Source organism: Aquarana catesbeiana, linkage group LG08 (assembly GCF_042186555.1).
Source record: "Aquarana catesbeiana isolate 2022-GZ linkage group LG08, ASM4218655v1, whole genome shotgun sequence".
Classification (NCBI taxonomy): domain Eukaryota; kingdom Metazoa; phylum Chordata; class Amphibia; order Anura; family Ranidae; genus Aquarana; species Aquarana catesbeiana.
The window spans coordinates 257852546-257875906 of NC_133331.1; the positions used below are offsets into that span (position 1 = coordinate 257852546).

Here is a 23361-nt window from a genome sequence, read left to right on the forward strand (position 1 = left end):
GTCTGCATAGGTGTGAACCAGGCCTTAACTCCTAATGTGCATGGGCTAACATTGAACTGCATTTAAAGGCATAAAAAAAAAATGCAGGGCGCCTGTAAAAGCCTGAGGCCTAATTGTGATCAGAGCCACACAGCACTGCATACAATACTGGCCTGCACAGAAGTTGCGTTATCCTTGGTTGGCCAATTAGGACAGTTGAAGAGAGACGGCGAACAGCAGGATCAACCAGGATTTATACAGAATAGAAATCTCATAGTGGTTCAGTGAATATGAACAGTAAGTAATGCAGCATGTACTGAGTTTTTAATGATGTGGGTTTAAAGTGATATTAAAGGTACCTTTAAAAAATAAATATGTTATTGCCTGCTCTGCTTAATGGTTTTGCACAGATCAGCCCCAATCCTCCTTTTTTCATGTCCCCCGCTGGTGCTCCTGGCTCCTCTTCTTCGAGTGCCCCTATAGCAAGCCACTTACTTGCTCCCGAGCCCCGCTCTGTGTATCCATTAAATGAAGGGAAATCTCCCCAATGAGACCATGGGCAAAAAACATCTTTATCTTTGTTTATCGGCCTTATTAAAATGCCTATGTAATCACAAGGACCTGCAGTTCAGAGAAGTAGAGCATCTACCTCTAACTAATGGAAGGCAACAAAAATACTTGTAGATGACGTCAAGGAGGATTCCTCAAGGCTAAAAAGAATTGAACATTGAGTAAATGACATCCTGTAGCCATTCTGCTTGTGGAAATCTTGGTTATGGCTTTATTGCTCTAGGCTTATGATTTACCTTAAAGGTAACTCTTTTAGAACAAGTCAAACTAATATCGCTTCTGTGATCTCTTGTAGCGTTGAAAGATCTCATCCTGGCGGGCTGTTCGTGGTCTGCCGTGTCTGCCCTCAGCAGTTCTAGCTGTCCTCTCCTACGAACACTGGATTTACGCTGGACAGTGGGAATCAAAGATGGACAAATCAGAGATCTGCTGACACCGCCATCAGAAAAGCCAGGTGACATTGTGGTTGATTCTTTTATAATGTGTTTTTTAAATCTGGATGTCAGGAACTCTAACAGAAGAGAAGTGGGTTGCAGATCTTAAAATAAATCTTACTGAAGCTTAAATCTTTTGCAGAGATTGACAGGTAGAAAGATAATGGCCCTTTATTACTGGCACTTCCATGTTCTGTCCTGATCTTTGCATTTGGTTGCTTCCACCATAATATAAAATCCTTTTTTGTTATGACCAGCACTGACAAATGAAAGTGCTCTATATTACTGTCTAGTTCAGGGCTTGACAAATTTGCTTTGAATCGCCAGCTAGAAAAAGTTAGGAGCCAGTTTTTTGTTTTTTTCTAACACCAAGGAAACTAGCTGGCACCTCTCCTGCTCCGAGGTGTTCACTGGACCGCAACATCTGGCGTCGTGTTGTCACCAAGAATGTCCAATGCATTTCTGAGTATGCACGATCTCAGTGTTGGACCTCATAATAAATAATTTTGGTAACTATAGGAGATTGCCCAGAGATTGTACAAGGAGAGGAGAGCCTGTGTGGTCTATGGAGTAGAAGCAGAAAACTGGGTTGGCTATGCAGCAGAATTGCAGTCTTGTAGATCCGTTGGCTGGAATGAAGTTAGTGATGTCAGCAGCCTGGGGGTAATGACAGACTTTGTATGGCCTCTCTCTCTCCGCCCATCACCTACTCCCCATGGCAAGCTGTCCCAGGGCTCGCTCTGACTGCTTGAAGCCAGAGCGTAGAGCCTGCAGAGTGAGGATCAGCCCTGGCTCTGGGCAGATACCCCCGCCATCTGGCCGCTGATCCCTCCCGGCTAATAGGTCCACTCATACAGATGTCTGTGTACCGGTCACCAAGCCCTGCACACTAGAGGACACACAAGGTGCAGCTTTGTCTCCAGTGCGGCAGACATCTTCTCAGAGGGCAGCCATGGCATTCCATGCCAATGGTCTTTAAAAAAATGACCCTGCCACTTACAGTGTAATTGAAGAGCCATAGACTGACTGTACTGACTTCACAGGAGTGTTATCCTATCTATAGTAGATGTTTTTTTGTTTGTTTTTCTCTTTTCAATGGGCTGACAAAAGCACCATTTCTAGTCGATGTGGTGGCCTGGGATTGGTCGAGCCCTGGTCTAGTTAACCCCTAGTTGACACCAAACCATGCTCAGATTGCTTACATCACCTGCTATTATTTGGCAACATGTGGCATCTTTAAAGATACCCAGATAAATTAGATCCTTGTATTGGTCAGGTTGTCAGGAGTTAAATTTGGAATCTGTGAGCCCCCTTTAGTATGAATAGATGCTCCCAACTAACCCCAGAAGGGAAGTTCATTGGGCAATATGATAATGTTTATGCACCCATTATTTTGGAAGCATGCACAATCCAGCCATTTTAACCCCACGCCGCTAGTTGTTTAGTTGGATCACAATAGACCTATCTCTCTGGTGCGAAGACTCTTAAGGAAGGATCGGAAAAGATATTCCGATAGTGACTATAGGTTTATAGGTAGACCGCAGAAGGCAGAAGATTCGGCTTCCATATGATTTGACCGCTGGAGACCCAAACCACTGCACTCTGTGTTGAGAAGATGTATGGCTTTCCAGCATGCTGCTAGCAAAGGATGATTTAACCGCTTGCTGCAGCAAGCAGAAAACAAATAATTAGGACGCGCTTATCGTCTAGTGCGTGTTGCAGCCATCTTCTCATTTATTTTTCCTAACCATGATTTGTTTCTGTGACATCCACAGGACACGACGCACGCAGCAAGCTTCGTTTTTTGACTGACCTGAGGCTCTCTGGTTTAGACATCTCTGACATCACTCTGCGGTTGATAATTCGGCACTGTCCTCACTTGTCTAAGCTGGACCTCAGCCACTGTCCACTTATGTCAGACCAGTCTGTCAACCTGCTGACTGCTGTGGGCTCATCCACACGAAACTCTCTCACACACATCCACTTGGCAGGTAAGTGGAAAGGTAGTCCACATTCCTACTTGGCTTTAATGACTCTATGGTAAAAAAAAAAAAATTCTGTGTATGTATAGCCAAACCTTTTTTTCCAGTTTTGAATAGACCAGGGAATGGTTAAATCTTTGGGTAAAATCGATTTTTTTATTTTTTATTTTATTTTATTTTTTTATCTTCATTGGGGACGTTTTCTTTTGACTTGTGGAGTTGTGACAGGAAATTACAAAGTGAGGGCTATTCCCCTGCTTAAGACTGTTGTCACTAGAACAGCGGAAGATTGTTAGACCTGTTTGTCCTTCTATAGCAATGTTCAGCACTCGTGTTGGGAAGTTGCCTATTTTAGTGCTTCCAGTGGCAAAGCAAGTAACCACTGGCTTATGGGTGATCAGGCCTTTAATCACCCCTTGTAGTCCTTAAAAGGCAGTGATGGTGTGATTTATACCCAAGCTTCCTGGAGTGTGTGAACCTGGTCTCTCATCTGCCCAGACACTGCCACTTAGTGTGATTGGCATAGTCTGGGGATGCATATCTCTCAGCTCTCTGAGATGAGAAAGCAGGAAACCTTTTACCACAAAGTATGTATGTAGGCAAAAGATACCCATGTCTCCCCTCTAGACACCAACAAAAACTATCAAGCATTAGAAGAATAAGAGCACCACAAATGGATGATCTAGTGGTAGAAACCCAATGTGTCTAATGGGGCTCATAACTCTCCCTTCATTAGGGCCCAGCCACAGGAATCGGGTAAGAAAATTCACATCTCTGGCCCTCCCACCATCACAGCTGGGCTGACAAATTTTCCACCCCATAGGATTGTACAGACACACTGATGAAGAATTCCATTAATTGTGGAAAATGGGACACAGATTGTACTGAAAATTAGAGACTGCCTTGTGCATATATCTTCATAACGGACATGGCTTTTATTCATGGGGTGGTATGCCAAGGCTGTCTCTTTGTAACTAAAATCACATTGTACCATTTTCCCAAAGAACATTTAAAGTTCCCCTCAATACTGCAAATCGGCCACCTTCCAAATCCCAATTTTATTTTCTTAATTTGAGGTGGGAGCTTTGTCAGCCCAGCTGTAAAGGTGGGATGTTTCGGGGACTTTTCTTGCCGTGTAATTCCTGTAGCTGGGCCCTGATGAAGAGGGAGTTGTGCGCCTCAAAAATACATTTTGCTTTTTTCCTTTTTAAATCGTGTTTATATTAAAAAAAAGATTCTACTGGATTTATCCAATTTTTCTGGCACTCTCATTCTTCAATACTCTGCAGACATTTTTTCGGGACCTGTATGGATACTCTTGATGACAGAAAGCGGTCTTCAAAGAGACTACCTATCTCGTCAACTCAAGGGGTCCAGTTCTCCTACAGTACACAACCTACTTGTGGAGCAATAAAAACCTGTCAGAAGTTCTAACCACACTTGAAAGTGGTTGTAAACCCTTTTTCACAACATTTGCCTACAGGTAATCCTATAATAAGGCTTACCTGTAGGTACCGTGAATATCTCCTAAACTTGCACAGTTTAGGAGATATTCACTGTATCCTCATGTACCGATGTCATCAGCACATGCGCACTGAAGAAACATCTCGCTCATGCCATTTTTTCAGCTGCTGTGCCGTGATCGTCAGCTCCTTCACACATGCACGGGAGTGATGTCATCGCGGCTCCAGCTAATCACAGCGCCGGAGCCTGTGAACCCGGAAATAACTCCGGGAGACATGTCGCCCGTCACAGCGGTGTGCCGGGACCGCTGCAACCGCTCAGTTCTGAGGTATTTCATAATGAGCTAGTATGCGATGCATACTAGCTCATTATGCCTTTGTCTTGCAGGTTGCTTGTTTTTTTGGTTTTTTTCATCTGGGTTTACAACCACTTTATAGGAACACTATTATAATGTTAATATATAACTATTTATACTATTTTTACAAATTAAAAAAAGGAACACACATTTTACCAGTTTGATGAAATTTCCTGACTTATTTAATTTTTATATTTTATTTCTGCTTGACCAGATACAATTTAAATCCAAAATAAAATAACAATTGTATGCAAAAAAAATTACCTTGTTACTTCCAGTCAAATTGCTGTGTCTGTGTGATGTACTCTTTAAAAAAAAAAAAAAAAAAAAAAAAAGTTTATTTGTCATTATTATAACATGCAAGTTCAACCTCCTATTTTTAGTCCTTTGGGAATTTTGCCTCAAGTAGTAAATGTAGCTGCACATTCAAACAGAACTACACTCTCCACACCCATTAGACATTTCTCACCATGCAGTATCAATACTACCACAATATTTAGTGCATATTGAACATTGTTCCCGTTCTCTCCATGGACATTTTTCACGCTATCTCCACACGTTACGTATCCTGAGCATTGACCATGCCCTTTCTGTAGACCTTTACTGTGCATTATCCATAGTAGCATACCATATACTGCATACTGAGCAGTGTCCATATCCTCCTCTAAGAATGTTTCACTGTGCAGTATCCACATCATGATTATTCATACTGCATGCTGAGCATATGTTGTTCTCCCATGAGCTGAGCTTAGCCATATTCTTCCCATAGGCATTCCTTACTATGCAGTATCCACACCACCACATGCATACTGAGCATTATCCATGTTCTTCCCCATAAACCAGCCTTTCTTAACCTTTACAATTTAGAGGAACCCTTGAAATAACTTTCTGGTCTCACAAACTGTCTCTCTGCTCCTACTTGGCATAGCCATGCTATGTAACTGAATTGATAATTGCCCCATATTGTGTGCATGACCTCTCACTAATTATGTTTTAAACATCCTTTGTGGCTACTCCATACCTAACCAAGGCTCTGGATGGGAGTTCTATTGAGAGAACTATATCAAAGCACAGTGATGTATAGAAGGGTATGGTCCCCCAACTGGTTTGGGAGATCTTGGAGGACAGTGCTATGTTACTGCACCTGTGTGTGCTTTGGTGCAAAGCTACTGTATACTCTTTTATAATCCGATAAATCTCTATCAGCTATGTTTGGTCTGCTTTACATTAATGGGAGTTTTACTATTCAGAGTTCAGCTTTGAAATTGGCTCTGGGCCATTACACACACATTGCAATCCCAGAGTACAATCAGGTATCCAGGGTCTTTGTATCCAATCAGACCAGCCTTTGCGCTACATGGTTTTTCATAGATATGAAGGAGGTTGTACAGAGTATAACATGTGCTGTGCTCTAAGTTTATGTATAAAATTGAATAGAGTTACAGAATTTCCTCAAAGGCCCTAGGGACTTTCTCAGTGCTCCCTCCTGATTGGCTGAGACACACCAGCGGAGGCATTGGCTCCCACTGCTGTCAGTCAGCCAATCAGGAGAGGGAGGAGGCTGGGCCAGGGCTCTGTGTCTGAATGGACACAGGGAGCTGTGACTATGCTCGGGTTCCCCCATAGCAAGCTGCTGCCTGTGGGGGCACTTGACAGGAGGGAGGGGCCAGGAGCACAGAAGAGTGACCCAAGAAAAGGAGGATCAGGGCTGCTCTGTGCAAATCCACTGCAACAGAGCAGGTAAGTATAACATGTCTAATACTGGCGCGGTCTGGCTGTAGCTTCTGCACTGCTTTTGAGGACCTTTTCTTATTTATCAGGGCCATTGTCCTGTTCATAATGACTTGGCCAAGGCACGGCAATGCCCAGAAAATTGTACATGACCATTTTTTTCAACACAGTCCACCACAGCATGTGCACTGCTGTGTGCATTCATTGCCTGCTACCATAACAGTGATTTGGGTGCCACACCATTCAGGGCACATCACAATGCATTATGATTTAATGGCCTTTTTACAGAAACGCATCAATTTGGGTCTTAAGTTACCAGTCTCCTTGTATGTCTGTCTTCCCCTACCGGTAAAAGGTGTGTGGAAGCTCTGCTCTCATCAATGGCTACATCTTTGACACATCTACCTTATAAACATGGCCTGTAAATTTGAATGCTTTCAGAAATAGAATTAATCATTTATTTTTATCAAATAACAAAATAAAAAGTAAATGAACAGAAGAGAAATCTAAATCAATATTTGGTGTGACCACCCTTTGCCTTCACAACAGTTTTGTGCATTCATTGAGTCGCTTAGCCTTAAAGGGGTTGTAAAGTCGGGTTTTTTTTATCTTGATGTATTCTATGCATTAAGATAAAAAGCCTTCTATATGCAGCAGCCCCCCTAATACTTACCTGAGCCCCACCTCTGTCCAGTGATGTCCACGAGTGTCTCGGCTGTCCGAGACTCTCCCTCCTGATTGGCTGAGACACACCCACAGCGCCATTGGCTCCCACTGCTGTCAGTCAGCCAATCAGGAGAGAGAGGAGGCCGGGTCAGGGCTCTGTGTCTGAATGGACACAGGGAGCTGTGACTCAGCTCGGATGCCCCCCATAGCAAGCTGCTGGCTGTGGGGGCACTTGACAGGAGGGAGGGGCCAGGAGCACCGAAGAGGGACCCGAGAAGAGGAGGATCATGGCTGCTCTGTGCAAATCCACTGCAACAGAGCAGGTAAGTAAAACATGTTTGTTTTTTCTAGAAAAGAAGAGACTTTACAATCAGGAAAATGGCAACAGGTGCTCTGGACTGAGGAGTCAAAATGTGAAATATTTGGTTGTAGCTGGAGGCAGTTTGTTGGTGAAGTGCTGGTGAGCGGTACAATAATGAGTGTATGCAGGTAACAGTGAAGCATGGTGAAAGATCCTTGCTAGTTTGAGGCTGCATTTCTGCAAATGGAGTTGGAGATTTGGTCAGGATGAATGGTGTCCTCAAAGCTGAGACATACAGACAGATACTTATTCATCATGCTATACCATGAGGGAGGCGTGTGATTGGCCCCAAATTTATTCTGCAGCAGGACCCCAAACATGCAGACAGTGTCATTAAAAACTATCTTCAGTGAAAAGAACATGTAGTCCTGGAAAAGATGGTTTGGCCCCCACAGAGCCCTGATCTCAATATTGAGTCATTCTGGGATTACATGAAGAAATAGAAGGATTTGAGGCAGCGGACATCCACAGAAGATCTGTGGTTAGTTCTGCATGATGTTTGAAACAACTTGCCTGTCGAGTTCCTTCAAAAACTGTGTGCAAGTGTACCTAGAAGAACTGATGCTGTTATGAGGGCAAAAGGTGGTCACGCCAAATATTGATTTTGATTTCTCTTTCCATTTTATTAACTGAATAGAAATAAATTATTAACACTTCTATTTCTAAAACCATTCTTAATTTACAGCATTTTTTCACACCTGCCCAAAGCTTTTGCAATGTGTGTTACAGCTTTTGTGTATGTGTGTGTATATATATATGTGTGTGTATATATATATATATATATATATATATATATATATATATATATATGTGTGTGTGTGTGTGTATATATATATATATATATATATATATATATATATATATATATATATATTGTGTGATCTATCGGAGCGATCGCAGCCGACATTCACATAGTGTGCGTGTAGTTTTAACTATGGCGCTGCGGAGTTCGGAGGGACTCGGCAGAGCTGAATGAGCGCAGCCGAGATACACATAGTCGAGTGTTCTCGGCTCTTTCCGGCGCCGCTCACAGTCCCGCCCAGTCCCGCCATTGGACCCGTGTTATGTCCATCATAGGGCGGGACTGTGAGCAGCGCCGCAAAGAGCCGTGTATACACGAGACTATGTGTATCTCGGCGGCGATCGTTCAGCTCCGCCGAGTCCCTCCGAACTCCGCGGTGCCATATTTAAAACTACATTCTATGTGTATGTCGGCATCGATCTGTCCAAGCATGTAATGGACACTGTGGGCAAGGCTGCACTGACCACTGGGGCAAGGCATTGATGGGCATTTTAACTTCCCTCCTAAAAGTTTTTTCCTTAAAATTCCCTCTTAAACTTGGGGGTACATGTTATACGCCGATAAATACGGTATATAGATAGATAATTTTTTTTTTTTTTATTTTTTTTTTTCATTGACGAATTACTGAGGGGTCAGTTTGCTGAGTGTTAAAGGGGTTGTAAAGATTCATATTTTTTAAAATAAAAATAACAAACATGTTCTACTTACCTACTCTGTGCAAGGGTTTTGCACAGAGCAGCCTGATCCTCTACTGGGGTCCCCCGGTGGTGCTCCGGGCTCCTCCCCTTCATCAGGTGCCCCCTAGGAAAGCTGCTTTCCATGGGAGCACGTGCGGGCTCGCTCCCGAATCCTGCTGCTGCATTCAGTGATACAAACTGTGGGACCCAGTCCTGCCCCCGTGTCACTGGATTTGATTGACAGCAGTTCGAGCCAATGGCTCCCGCTGCTATCAAACTGTCCAATGAGATGAGAGCCAGCAGCTGGAGTCACTGGACTCGTGCATGTCGCTGGAACAAATGGCCTCAGATAAGAAAAAGAAGCTGCAGCAAAGAAGGTTTTTCACCTTAATGCATAGAATGCATTAAGGTGAAAAACGTTGAGGCTTTACAATCCCTTTTAAATATTGCATTCATTTTTGAGGTAGTTATCTCAGAAGAAGGCTATTCACAAAAAAAAGCATCTATGCATGTTACTTTTTTTATTTTGTGGTATTTCTTGCATTTGTTTACAACTTCTCTTATTACATACCAGGCCTCAAGCTGCAGCAGGAAGTGGGACATTTAGCAGCAGGTATTACTACCACTGCTAAATATGACATCTTCTGGTTGTCAAGAAACCAGCACAGTGTTCAAACAACCAGTGACTCATCCCTGCCTGGCTCATTCAGCGGCTTATTGGAATCTAGAAGCCTCTTTCAACAATAGGGGGGCCCCCAAATACGACCCTCCCTACTACTACTCATTTACAAAAATAGAAGCTAGAAATTGAGACCTTGTTTGTCCTTTTAATAAAAAATATCCCCACAATGTACATCCGTCATCAATCACACCATCCTGCAATGCAGGTTCCTGTCAATGATGAACGACACTTGCCCAAAGAAAAAATCCCAACACTCACTGAGACACGATCGATTCCATCATCCACCCCTCAAATTGACCTTTTCCCTGACAGCTGTCATTGACTAAATATGGTCATGTCCATATTTGGTCATTTACATCACCCAAGTATCCCTCTGCTTACTTTAGCTGCGGGGACCCAGAGATGTCATTCTGCAGGAGGGAAGTGATCGGATGTGTCTTAGCGGGCATCTGATTTTTTTTTTTTTTTCCCTGGGTTGGTTGGCATCATCGTTCGTGATTGATGTACATTGTGGGACTTTTTTTTTTTTTTTCATGTGTCAAAAATTGCGTCTGTACGTTTTTTTTTTTTTTTTTTGTGTGAATGAGTAGGTTTACTATGTCTCCCTTCATTCACATTAAAGGGGACTTTGCCACAGCTGAATGTGTGGACAGCGACAGATGAATCGCTGGTTATTGGTGTTCCAGAAATTCTGAGCTGGAGCTGTCACATTATCAGTGGTATTAACAGGGTACTTGGTGAAATCCTTTACTCTGACCTGTCCTTTCATCCCAAATCCAATCTCTGTCATAAACTTGTAGACTTCGCCTCCGTAACATCTCTAAAATTCACCCCTTTTTAACTAATGAAACCACCAAGCTACTCATTCACTCCCTTGTTATCTCTCGCCTTGACAACTCTATTCTCATAGGCCTACCTTTCCATCTCCTCTTCAGTCTTTAATGAATGCTGCCACCAGACTCATTTACCTTACCAAGCGCTCAGTGTCTGCCACCCCTCTCTGCCAATCCCTACACTGGGTTCCGATTGCTCAGCGAATAAAATACTAACCACAACATACAAAGTTATTCACAGCTCTGCCCCGAGATACATCACCAATCTGTCTCCCCTCCTCCCCATACTTCCTGCTGTCAAGCTCCTTTGTCTCCTTTTCCCATGCTTGTCTCCAGGACTTCTCCAGAGCCTCTCCCATCCTCTGGAACTTTCTACCTCAGTCTGTCCGGGTATCTCCTACTTCGGCTGCATTTAGGCGATCCCTAAATTTATTTCTTCAAGGAAGCCTATCGCACCTCCAGCCAACTGAACTTTTATCTTTATCTCCATCAGATCATCCCTAAAAGTTATAACCTTTTGTACCCCTTGCCCCAACCTATTCGATTGTAAGCTCTTGTATTTTATTGTATCTGTACTTTCTCCCTTTGTATTGTAAAGCGCTGTGCAAACTGTTGGCTCTATATAAATCCCACATAATAACAAAAATAACACTGCTGCTAAATGTTTCAACTCTTATTTTTGTATATTTGTTAACTAGCAAGTGGCCAAAGCACGAAATTAACAAATGTATTTTGTTTATTTTGTAAATAAACTTAAATTCAGTTTTGCATTTTTGCGATATTTGCCACATGTAATTAATGCATTAAGTGTAGTGAATGGACACTTTAAGTATCGCATGCAGTACTTTGTGTAAAACACAATTATCACATGCGATGAGCATTAGTGAATTGACATTTGACCCTTTAACTGTGTCCAATCACAGCTGGTCACATGTAAACACGGAGATGCTTGTAATCGGCGCTCCTCACCTCACAATGGCAGTGTGTGTGGCAAGGAGAGCCGATCAGCGACATCTACACATTTAATCAAGGCACAGATCATCAGTGCCCTAATTACAATATAGCGCCAACAGTGGCAGCAATCAGTGCCCACCACTGCCCACAAGTGCCACCAATCAGTGCCCATTAGCGATGCTAGTCAGTGCTGGCTATAAGTGCTGCCCATCACTGCTGTTGATCAATGCCCATCAGTGTCGCCCATCAATACTGCCTATCCATGCTCACTATCGGTGCCCACCAGTGCGGCATATTAGTGCCGCCTCATCAGTGCCGCCTCATCAATGCCCACCAGTTCAGCCTATCATTGCCGCCTCATCAGTGCACATCAGTGAAGGAGAAAAAGTACTTAGTTAAAAAATGTACTGACAGAAACAAAGTAAAAAAAAAATTTTTTTTTTATTTTTTTTCAACATTTTTGGTCTTTTTTTTTTTTTTTTTTTTTGTAAAAAATAAAAAACCCAGCAGTGATTATATACCACCAAAAAAAGCTCTATTTGTGTGAAGAAAACGATAAAAAAAAAATGTTTGGGTACAGTGTAGCATGACTGCGCAATTGTCATTCAAAATGCGATGACCGCACTGAAAAATGGCTTGGGCAGGAAGGGGGGTGTAAGTGCCCTGTAGGCAAGTGGTTAAAGCAGAGTGCATTACATTATAGCCTGTCACACAGAGCTACACGTAAAACATCAAGGGGGTTTATTTTTAAAATCGACAAATCCAGCCTATTGATTTAGACTGCTGTTAATAAATGCTGTTTTTCTTTGCCAGGTTGCAAAGGGGTCACAGATGAGTCTCTGCTCTACCTACGGCGAGCCTCCAGCCTAACCCTAATCGACCTACGTGGCTGCAAGCAAGTGTCTCGAAAAGCATGTGAGGGGTTTATATCGGACCTGTCTGTGAGCACCTTGTACTGCCTGTCAGAGGACAAGCTCATCCAAAGGATCACCTAAGAACATAAGGAGCATCCACTGCAGGCGCGGTGTTGGAAGAGGCCACGTCGCTGGGGGACGCACATTGTCAATCACTCCTCCTCGTTGGCTCTCTCTGGCTCCCTTGCCTCCCTCGTCTGACACAAACAAGGAGCAATAATTGGAGTCTGTACATCCTGCCCTGTCTCAGTTCCGTGAGGGGCAGTCACCTGGTGCAAGAAAGTGGGCTAAATCTGAAACGGGTATTTAAACCGCTTCGGCGGGCCCTGGTGCTCATGGGTACCTTTCAGGGCTAAAACATTGAAACCTCTTAAGACTGGATCTCCATAGTCACAGAGCAAAGAACTATTATATATATATATATTTTTTTTTTTTTTTTTGATTTTGGCTCCTATTTTTCCAGATCCGTCTCTCCTCCAGGCAGGTATATGGAGAGTTTGAGTGAGCGGGCAGCTCAAATTGTTTTTGGTTTTTTTTTTTGTTTTTTTTTTTTTATATTTGGAATACCACATCCATATTTTTTTTTTTTTTTTGTGTGTGTTACCCTCTGTTGATCATTACGTGTGCATGTGTGTGTGTTAGTTAAAGAGCACCTGTCATTTAGTATTTAAACGTAATGCTGTAAAGGTAGAAGGTAGTGGAGGCAAAAAGCAGTGTACATTCTTCATATTAAGGTTTTAGTAGATGTCTAAAGTGATAATTAGCTCGGGTCTTATTTCAGTTTGTCCTCGCGTTTACGAAAGCACTAAACCTTGGGTGAGGAAATGTTATTTTGAAGATTTCACGTGGGAAGCCAAAGCTGCAGAAATGGATAGGATGTGTGTAAGCTGGTTTTAGATTTAGTTTCATACTCCAGTTTCTTAACTGTAGTTTGTGCTTTCTCCACATCGGCTCTTCCAAACATAATTTTGTTAACCCAATTATCCTGAAAATGTATTTAGCTTTTCTTATTATTTCTTTAACTCTTCAGGATATCGGTGGAAGAACAAGGTACAAAAACCAAATAAATTTAGCCAGAAAGTCAGCTCTTTTCCTTCTCAGCTGTTTACATGTAAGACCAAGTAGCCAGGACTTAAATCCCAATTGGACTTTCAGAATAAATCCACTAAATACAAGCTAGGTGCATCAAAACAAAAGGTGTCTACAGTCTTTAGTTTTCTTTTAAAAGGAGCCACATCCTGAGTAGAAAAACCTGTCCCCTGCCAGCAAGTTGTAGAGAAGGACCCTTGTTCTGTGTGTGATTGGACCGCTCTAGTTCTGACTCCGCAGGGAGTGTGTCGGATCTCTTCAGAGAGGTCACCGCTTCCCCACAATGAACAAATGTTTTTCTCTACGGAATGCTGGCAAGTGATAGGCTTTTGTTACTCAGGATGTGGCTGCTTTTGTTTTAATACTCCTGGAAATCATTTAGCCGATTTAAATTGAAAGTTCAGTTGGGCTTATATTATACTGAAAAGTGGGGCACATCACAGTTCCAGGATACACAAAAAACTTTATTTATTAAAAAGGGCAAAACCTTCCTTTCCCACCTTCCTTCACAGCATATATGGTCTTTTACAAAACGGCAGGGGTCCTTTAAGGTTGATTTCTCTGGGCGTTTGGAGCAGAGTGTGTGCATGAATGAGAGGGGCGGGCCGCTTCCTGATAAATAGTCAGAGTTAATATTATATTTTTTTGAATTTAACTTAAGTTGGATTTGTTGCTTTTTTTCTTTGTTGTCTGTTGTGCCCGACCCCTCTCCTCGGTGAAAAAGAAGGTGCAGATGAGCACCCACCAATGCATTAGTTCCTCCCACACTGGGCAGCCATCTTTGCATATAGACAAAAAGTTCTATAAATATATACAGAAGGCCACTACTGCACACATAGGAGACATGTGTGTGCATTGCGGCCAGTTCCTTTCCCTGGCCCATGACTAGATTGTATAAAAAGAGGCTGGATAATATTTTTCTCTGCGGGGGCGCTCTCGCTTTCCCTTTGTTTCTTTTTGCAATAAAAACAAAAAAGTTTATGATACAAAACCTGTTTGTGTGTATTTTTTAAATCCAATATAATGACGCATAATATTTCAATAGATGATTACCCTATAGGTTATTCTTTTGTTCTTGTAAAAAGAGTGCTGAGAGTTCCTGTCTATAAAAAAAGTTCTCGTGCACACAGGATGTCTAATTCTCCTAGAAGCCAGCAGTGTTTTTGCTGAAAAAAAATTCCTAACGCTTGTAAAAGTGTCTAAAGCTTTTTCAAGCTCTTGGGCATTAATCTCATTGGCCAGAATAAATCTGGCCATTGAAATGACTTAATGCTCAAACGTGCCTAGCGTTAAGCAGCTTTTAGTAGCATCAGTAGCTTTTTGTGCCCAAACCCTGCTGCTCCTGGACACACTGGCAGTGTGTTTTTTTTGTTTTGTTTTTCCTGCCATGCATGGACACATAGGCTAACATGCAGGGGAGTTTAGAAGCGGGGGGGGGGGATGCAAGACCCCTGTGCATGAAGCCTAAGTGTTCCTATTACTTGAATGGCTAAATCAGAATGTTTTTTTTTAGGCTGTTCGTAATGTGACTTGGGTAGTGTTTTATATCACAGCATAGCAGAGTCACGTAGCAATGTCTTGTGCTAAATGAACTTCACAAACATGGAGATTGTTTGTATAATCCCAAATAAATAAAGTTGCCATTTGAGCAACATCGTCTAAGTTCCAGTATTATTGCAATGTTGGCACATTGTGTAGCAGCCAGGATGTTGCAAAAACAATACCCAAATCCATGGCTCTGCACACAAATGTTACATCTTAATCATACAGTGCAGGGCGCTGATTAAATATTCATAGACCCTGGGTTGTAGACTAGTACCTTCATGTGATGGATGCTGGCAAGCTTCTGAGGACATGCCCCCTGTGCATCCCCTTTATACCCTACCCCACTCCATGAGCCCTTCGTTTTTTGCTAGTGTTACACTTTTGAAGACATTCCCCTTGTGTGTCCCACCTATAACCTTATCCCATTCTGTGAGTCCTCAGTTTTTTGCTGGTGTTACACTTTTGAGGACAGTCTCCCTGTGCTTTCCCTCTATAATCCTACCCCACTCCATAAGTCCTCTGTTATTTGCTAGTGTTCTGGTGATTGACCACTTTTCCCCTTGGGAGAAATCACTCTTAGCTCAACTAGTTTAGTATTTTTTCAGATTCTTAATCAACTCTTCACTGTCTTGTAATGTAACAAAAAAAGCAGTGCATCCAGATCAGTGCAACCTCTGTAAAATTTTAGGAACCCTACCCAGATCCCATGCCATGGGGATAGGCTCTAATTATTATGCTGGATCATACGTGGGTGCTCACCTTGGCACTTTGTGCAACGCGTGTGGTTAGCCACAGGGTGCCATACAGGTCCAGTGCTGTACAACCCAGACCCTGAAGACCCCTTCTGGGGTATATCCACCATGATGAATGTAGCCTGAATCCTATGTAGTGACAAGCAACTTGGACAGGTAAGACAAGGTCACCCTGTATCTCTGTTACTGTAGCCCCACTATCCTTAATAGTATATGTTCACACATGATAGCTGTCAGTTAACTGGGACAGTGTTTGGAATGTATTTACTTTTACAGTGTAAACTTTTCAAACTTGGTGCTAAAATTCAATCACTCGGGGCTTAGTCTCAGGTGAATGACCAGGGGTTACATCATACACAGGTCACACGCTTTGCTGCCACTTCTGTCTAGAGCCCCTTCTTAGGTACTCGGGTGCTTCCCCCACCCTTCTGCCACAACGACTTCACTATAGGATGGTCTGCACTTGTGTTACTGTGCATTCCTTCTCAGACACGCTCAGCTTATTTCTGCACCCTACGTCTTGGGAACCCCACAGAGGAATGCCCTCACCCATGGCAATGGCAGAAACCAGGAGAAAAGGGAGCCACAGCAAAAGCTCGGGTTAACATTTGTTCTGCCAAAGGCCTCCCTTGTACTGGAGCACCTGATTTTAATACTCATCCCTGCATCAAATGCATCTGATTCTAGCTCTATCCCAAGCACACAAGAGGCCTATCTGATGAAGGAAGTATTTTCTTCAACTATGTCACAATATCTCCGACAACTAATGGGTTTAATACAGCCATTACTGTCTAGAGCTCATAAGCGCCAGGCACCTTCTTTATCTCCACTGTCTATCGGAGTCGGATCACAATATGAATACCCTAGACAATGCAGCCATAGAAGGAAATGAAGAGAGAACCAGAGGCTGTTTTAGAGGAGGCCAAGGAAGACTTCTCACCCCTCCTATGATTCTGATGTTACGGCTTTCGGCATAATTCACACTGGAAAGGACAGCTGCCAGAGCGCTTTACACCTTCCGCAGCTGTCCATTCTCACTGTGGTAGGGGGCAGCATGGTGCATGATTCAGGGTATCGCACGGCTTCCTTTTTATATTCTACAATCCTGAAGGATGTGCTGCAATACAAAATGTGTGCCTGCGTTTTAGCGCAGCTCCAGGCTGCATTGCAGTGTGAATGGGACACACACACAAATAATTGTTTGCTGTGGTCCTAGTGGTGACCAACATTTTGCACTGCAGTAAAACGCCAGTGACTGCGTGTAGTATGAATTGGCCCTTCATTTAATATGCTTGCCATAGTTGATACACTCCTGTTGTGTGCAAAAGCCTTGGCATTGTCACACTTGAATCTCCCTTGTCTCTCCATACCTCTTTGGGTACAAAGAGAACAAATCAATCCAAAAAGACATTCGCCATTCATGAACAAATAAAATTGGCAATTTATGACGACTGGGTAAATCCATATATGATTTTCAACCTTCGAAAAATCATTGCTGAACTCTATCCAGTGAAAAAGAGTTCACAAAAAAGTGGTCTGTTGTAGTAGTCTTTACCATCTTCTCACTGTTCCAAATGAAGATATTCCTTAATTCAAATATTCTGCAGATAGGAAGTCTGAGAGACTATTGAAAGCTCTTTGCACTAGCAGGCCTGGCTCTGCAACCAACTTTTTCAGCAGTTTCTTTCTGCCAAACTGCAGCTATCTTTTATGGCAATGAACAACCAACACGATCCTGTATTCCAGGTCTGTACTTTAACTGAGCAATTACAGAAATTACACTGTGCCCTGCTCTTTTGTGTGGATGCCCTAGAACAAGTAATGACACAAACCTCCAGAATGGTTCTGATTTTCATTCAAAAACACAGAATCTTGTGGCTCAAAGCCAGGTCAGCTAAAGATGCCTAACAAACACATATGTTCTTTGAAGGAGGACTTCTCTTTGAAGCATGTGACAAATTTATCAAAGATGTCACAGGAGGAAAGGTTCTTCTCCAATGGCATGTTTAAAAATGCCCTTCAAGGACTTCTACCACCTCAAAACCCAAAATACCTCAACATTCTACCCTGGCTTCAACTGCTAAGACAAAATTCAGCACTTCCTTTTGGTGCAAGACTTAACCCACTCCTAAAAGTGAGGGATGTGTGTTAGTTTGCCTATCTCTGGGCCACAGATGTCCCAGATCTGTGAGTTCAATTGGTGGTTTCATAGGGGTACAAAATAGAGAGTTTAAAACTCTGCTCCCACCCACCATTTCCCTCTCAAATGAGCAAAAATCTGCCCAAGGACAGTCAGATCTGTGGAATGCCCTAAACCATCTCTTGTACCAGGGAGTAGTTGTGACAGGTTCAAAGAATTCTATTCAAACCTGTTCATGTTGCCAAAACCCAGCAGAAGTAGTTGTCCTATCCCGGATCTAAAATCCCTAAACAGTTTATCTTCAGATTCCAAATTTTGCTTGGAATCTGTGAGGTCTGTTACCGCCTTCCTGAGACAAGGCATCCAGGATGACTACCTGCATATTCTCATTTATTCACCCCCTCAGTGCTTTCTATGCTTTGCAATAGAAGACAAACACTTCAGTTTTTCGCTCTGTCATTTGGCCTGTTCTCTCCAAACGTATTCACAAAGGTCCTCTTCTTGCTTTTCGAAGAACTCAAGGCAATTCAGGTCACAGGTTTTCTAGACAAGCTACTTCTGAAGGACTCATCTACTCTTCAGCTATCTGCCAAAGTCTGTTCATATGTTTCAGGCCATTGCTGTGTAATCAACTTTCAAGTCTTCTCTCTAACTTCCCCTTTGTCTATACTTAGGCCTCGTATTAGACCCAGCCCAGCAAAAATCTTTCTTCCCAAAAAGAAAAACCCTTTAGGTTTAGGATCTCATACCCAGTTTTTAGAGAGTTCTGGGTCTCATGGAAAATTCATCCGAGGCTTCCATTTTGCTTGATTCCATTCAAGGTCTCTTCAACACAACATCTTTTTAGAACGAGAACACGCTTTTTGGCCACCTTATGTGTCTCTCCAGCCAAGCAACAACTCCCTGGTTTAGTGGATTTCTGGTCCAGCTTTGACAATGAGAGAAATCCTTTTTACCACACCCATGGAAGCCTAACAGGCTGGGGAAGTGTTTTAATCTCCCACAATTTTGGAGAACATGGTCACCCAAAGAAGCCAAACTCCCTATCAACATCCTGGAGCTCAGAGCAAAAAATGTGCTTGCCCCACCAGATGGGTGAGAATCTCCTGGACATTCTGACAGATACAGATTTCCAAGATGAGTCTCCTCTCTGTACATATGGGCAGGATGCTTTTGGCTCAAGTGCTGGTCAGCAGATTCTCGTGTGAGAAGCACCTCGAGTGCAGTGGGGTGGCTTCTGGGGCTATAGCCCCAAGTCTCTTACCGGGTGCAGCGGTCCCCTCAGGGCTGGTCTGGGCTACCAGGAAATTTCCCCTGGGGCCGCTTTGAGGGCAGTTGCGACAGTATAAGATATGACTGCCGGGCCGAAATGTCAACTGCGCATGCGCTGCTGCCACTCGGGAAAGCCCGTACACGCTCTGCCCTTTTCGGGCGGATGCATGCATAGTGACGTAATGGCGGCGCCATTTTTAAATGTAAAGCAGCAGTGGCACCTCTGTATGGTCTCGGAAGGTGTTTGGTCCCACCTTGGACAACTACATAAAGGAGATCATGAACAGTCAGAGTATTCTCTCCCAAAAAAAGAGGCTTCTCCTGCATCTAGGCTTACACCTGAGGTTGTGAATTGTTTTCCTGGTGTTATTGTCAGGCCTCCAGCTCCAAATCTAATTCTGGAAAACATTTTTGTAATCAGGGATGCTTACTTGTACTTTTCCTTATCACCAATGCGATTTATGCTTTGCTGTGGGTGCTCAGGACTACTAACTTGTCACCATTCCCTTTGTGCTGTCCATTGCTTCCTGGGACTTCACCAAGGTGTTTGCCTCAGTCCTAGCTCTGCTCTATTCTTAGGGGACTCATCTTGTGGGATACCTGTATATTCTCCTAATAAGACAAGTCCTCCACAACCCTAACAGCCAATATCCAGTGGATAGTGCTGACTGTAGAGATTCTACTGGATTTTAAACATTCAGAAGCCATCACTAGAATCAATTCATCCATTAGACTATCTGGGACTGAATTTGGACACAACCCGAGCCAGGATCTTTCTGCCCTGGGACAAAGTTATGTACGTCCACTCAGACTCAGGTTCAAGGGTCAGATTCATAGCATTCCTTCTGTATTGAACTATGTTGTTTTATATTGGAAAGCGTTGCGCAAACTGCTGGTGCTATATAAATCCTGTATTATAATAATAATTCTGGCAGCTGGGGACAAACAGACTTGGTACCTGGACCAACGCATGCGTCACACACAAAGCTAGACTTTCTCTGACGTAGTAAATTTCCAACCTGGCACTGAAGCCAGGGAATCCTTTAATGTCAGAAGAAGCTAGAATTCCTATCAACATCCTGGAACTCTGCTCTAGTGCCCCTCATAGGAAGTTGCTAACTGTGGGGGCACTCGATAGGAGGGAGGGGCCAGGAGCAGCAAAGAGGGACCTGAGAAGAGAAGGAACTGGGCTGTTCTGTACAAAACCAACTGCACAGAGAAGGCAAGTATAACATGTTAGTTATTTTTTTTAAAAAGAGACTTTTCCGTACATCCTCGCTAGATTCTCGCACGGGAAAGGACAAACTGGCGGTCAGTCGCACCCCGGCCAAACCTAAACCTTCTCCCCTGGTTGCAATGGACTCCTCTATGTGCGGGGACACTGCAGGTGAGCTCTCGGCTCCTCCGATGGCCCCTCCAGCCCCTGTCACCGGGGCAGCTAAGCCCACGGTCATTTCCACCGAAGATGGCCCAGTGGAGCTACGTCCTCCGGTCTCGGGCGGATCAGCCGGCTCTGCCATCACAGCCCTTCTCTCCGCCTTTAGGGCAGACTTTGAATCCTGGGCATCCAAGATGGAAGCCTCCCTCTATTTAGAATTGCAAGCCCTCCAACACCGGGTTTCAACAACGGAGACCGCTGTATCCACTCTGGCTACTACCCAGGAAGACCATATGGCTCGTATTGTGGCCCTCGAATCTACAACCACGACAAATCTCTCCTGTTTGCAGCAGCACCAACTCCGCATAGAGGACAGTGAAAACAGGAGCCGCAGGAACAACATTAGGATGCAAGGAGTCCCTGAAGTAACCTCAGGCACTGATCTAAAACCCACTGTCATCTCTATCCTCAATCAGGTCCTGGGCAGGGAAGTTACATCCCCTATTGAACTGGACAGAGTGCATAGAGTAGGAGGCATGGGTGGAGACTGCAGTGACAGCCCTCGCAATATACTAAGCCGGGTCCATACTATACCCTCAAGGAAGAGATTATGCGTAAGGCTTGGCGTTCTATACGTTATATATGCCTGCTATGTTGTCGGGATCACAACTCAGACCTCCTGACTCCCACCTCCCTCCCTAAATAGGTTTGGCACGATTTGTGCCTAGCACTTGATATTTTACGGAGTGTCTCTCTACTTCGTTTTTTGTTTTGTCTTTTGAGACACCTCTCCCAGGTGTCCTCTCTGTCCAGCCTTCTTCCACTCCTCTTCCTTTTTTCAACTCCTTCCCCTCACTCACTTCCCCTTCTCTGTTTCCCCCCCTATGTCTTCCCCCTTTTTTTTCCTGGACTCTCAATTTTTCTTTTCTTCTTTTCACTCCACCATGGCCCATAAGGTATTATCTCACCTTCGACTAAAACTGTGTTCATACAATGTAAATGGACTCAATGTAGCCTCTAAGCATTGACAAATCCTATATCAAATGCATAAAAGCCAAGTTAATGTACTCCTCCTACAGGAGACGCACTTTCAATCTGCCTTCACTCCTTGCTCCAACAGATATTTCAACAGATGGTTCCATAGTACTAATCCATCCCAAAAAACTAAGGGAGTATCTATTGCTTTTCATAAAACTTTCCCCGTTGAACTGCTTGATCATCTCTCTGACCCTCAGGGAAGATATGTCTTTGTGAAATTTTCACTGTGGGGAGTTAAATTTATGGTAGCTAACATTTACCTACCAAATATCAACCAAGTTCCATCAGCTTTGCAGTATCTGAAGATTCTGAGTTCATGGAGGGTAAGCTCATCCTGGGTAGGGATTTCAATGCCACTATTGGACTCCTCCACCTCAAGGTCACGTATTTCATTCCCCAAACTGAGGGCCCTGAAACGCACACTATATGACTTGCACCTTGTAGACGTTTGGAGGGTACTGTACCCTAAGTCTTGTAACTACACACACTTTTCTCAGGTACATCAGACTTTTAGTCGCATGACTATTGAGTGACCACAGCTGTCTGGATCGGTCTCCTGAGTGCGAAATAGACTCTATGATCTGGTCGGACCATTCCCCTATATACTTGACGTTCTCGCTCCCCTCCACGTCGGTGAAGGAGTGGACATGGCGCTTGAACAACTCGTTGCTGGCTAACCCGGACTGTATTACACGTGTCTCGGAGACGATCTCTAACTTTTTTGGGGAACACACAAGATACCGCGTTGTTTCCCATCCAATGGGAGGCACTGAAGGCAGTGTTACGTGGAAGCTTTATTCAACTAGGATCTCGTCTGAAAAACGAACGCTCAGCAGATATAGCGGCTGCAATTCAAAAGCTCAGAAACCTGGAAACTGACCATAAGCGTTCCCCAACAATCAAAACGCTCACAGAGGTTTCCAACGCCCAATCACATCCCAGAGGACTGCATGAGACATTTGCACGTACATTCGCGGACAAGCTCGCTTTCCACCAATATAAATTCCAAGACAAGTGTGGCAGATCACTGGGAAAAATGGTGACTCGCGCTAAACAAATTATAATGTATGTGGCTAAGAGGTACCACAACCTTGAAAAAACACAATGTGAAAATGAAAATGTGATAATATGACAAACCACACTTATGCAAAATTGGGGGAGTATTCAGGCCCCCCTTAAGCAAATATAGAGATTAAATACAATGATGTATCAAAGTTGGTGCAGAAAATCTTTAGACACAGAAGGTTCCGTGTGTGATATATACAAATAAAATATATATAAATGAAAATATAAATAGTGAAAAAATAGTCCATATGAGAAAACACCCGCAAAGTGATTTGACAATCCTAAATTGTCCAATTGTATGGAATCCAAGGTGTATGGGTCCACCACCATAGATAAAGAGCCTGGCCGCTTACCAGAACCCCATGACCCCCCGTTACAGAGGGTCTAATGGGCTATGAAATCCTGCTATTCTGGAACTCCCAGGAGTCTGGATGGAGGCTGGAATGGGACGTCAGGAACTGTGATGGAGATGAATGGATCCACAGGGAAAGGACTTGGCCCTCAGCAAAGTAGTATCATCATAAAGAGAAAAAGAGGAGGGCTCCGATAGTGTAAAATCAAACGATATTTATTTAAAATAATAGTAAACACTCACATGTAAAATAGGAAAGAACATCCTCAGAAGAAGAACAGTCTGTGGCACCGGCCGGATGACCACAGACAGCCCGTCCTGCTGGA

General features: G+C 43.5%; 1 protein-coding gene across 2 annotated transcripts in view; it reads left to right on the forward strand.

The window, feature by feature from the left end:
- Positions 1–14484, forward strand: part of KDM2A (lysine demethylase 2A) — a 162339-nt gene extending 147855 nt beyond the window's left edge. For both annotated transcript variants that reach the window (XM_073597085.1, XM_073597086.1), the window contains 3 exons: positions 845–1003; positions 2759–2974; positions 12304–14484. In XM_073597085.1, coding sequence (XP_073453186.1) covers positions 845–1003; positions 2759–2974; positions 12304–12485 — 557 coding nt within the window. In that variant the 3' untranslated portion in view covers positions 12486–14484. The remainder of the gene's footprint in view (positions 1–844; positions 1004–2758; positions 2975–12303) is intronic.
- Positions 14485–23361: the final 8877 nt, after the last annotated feature.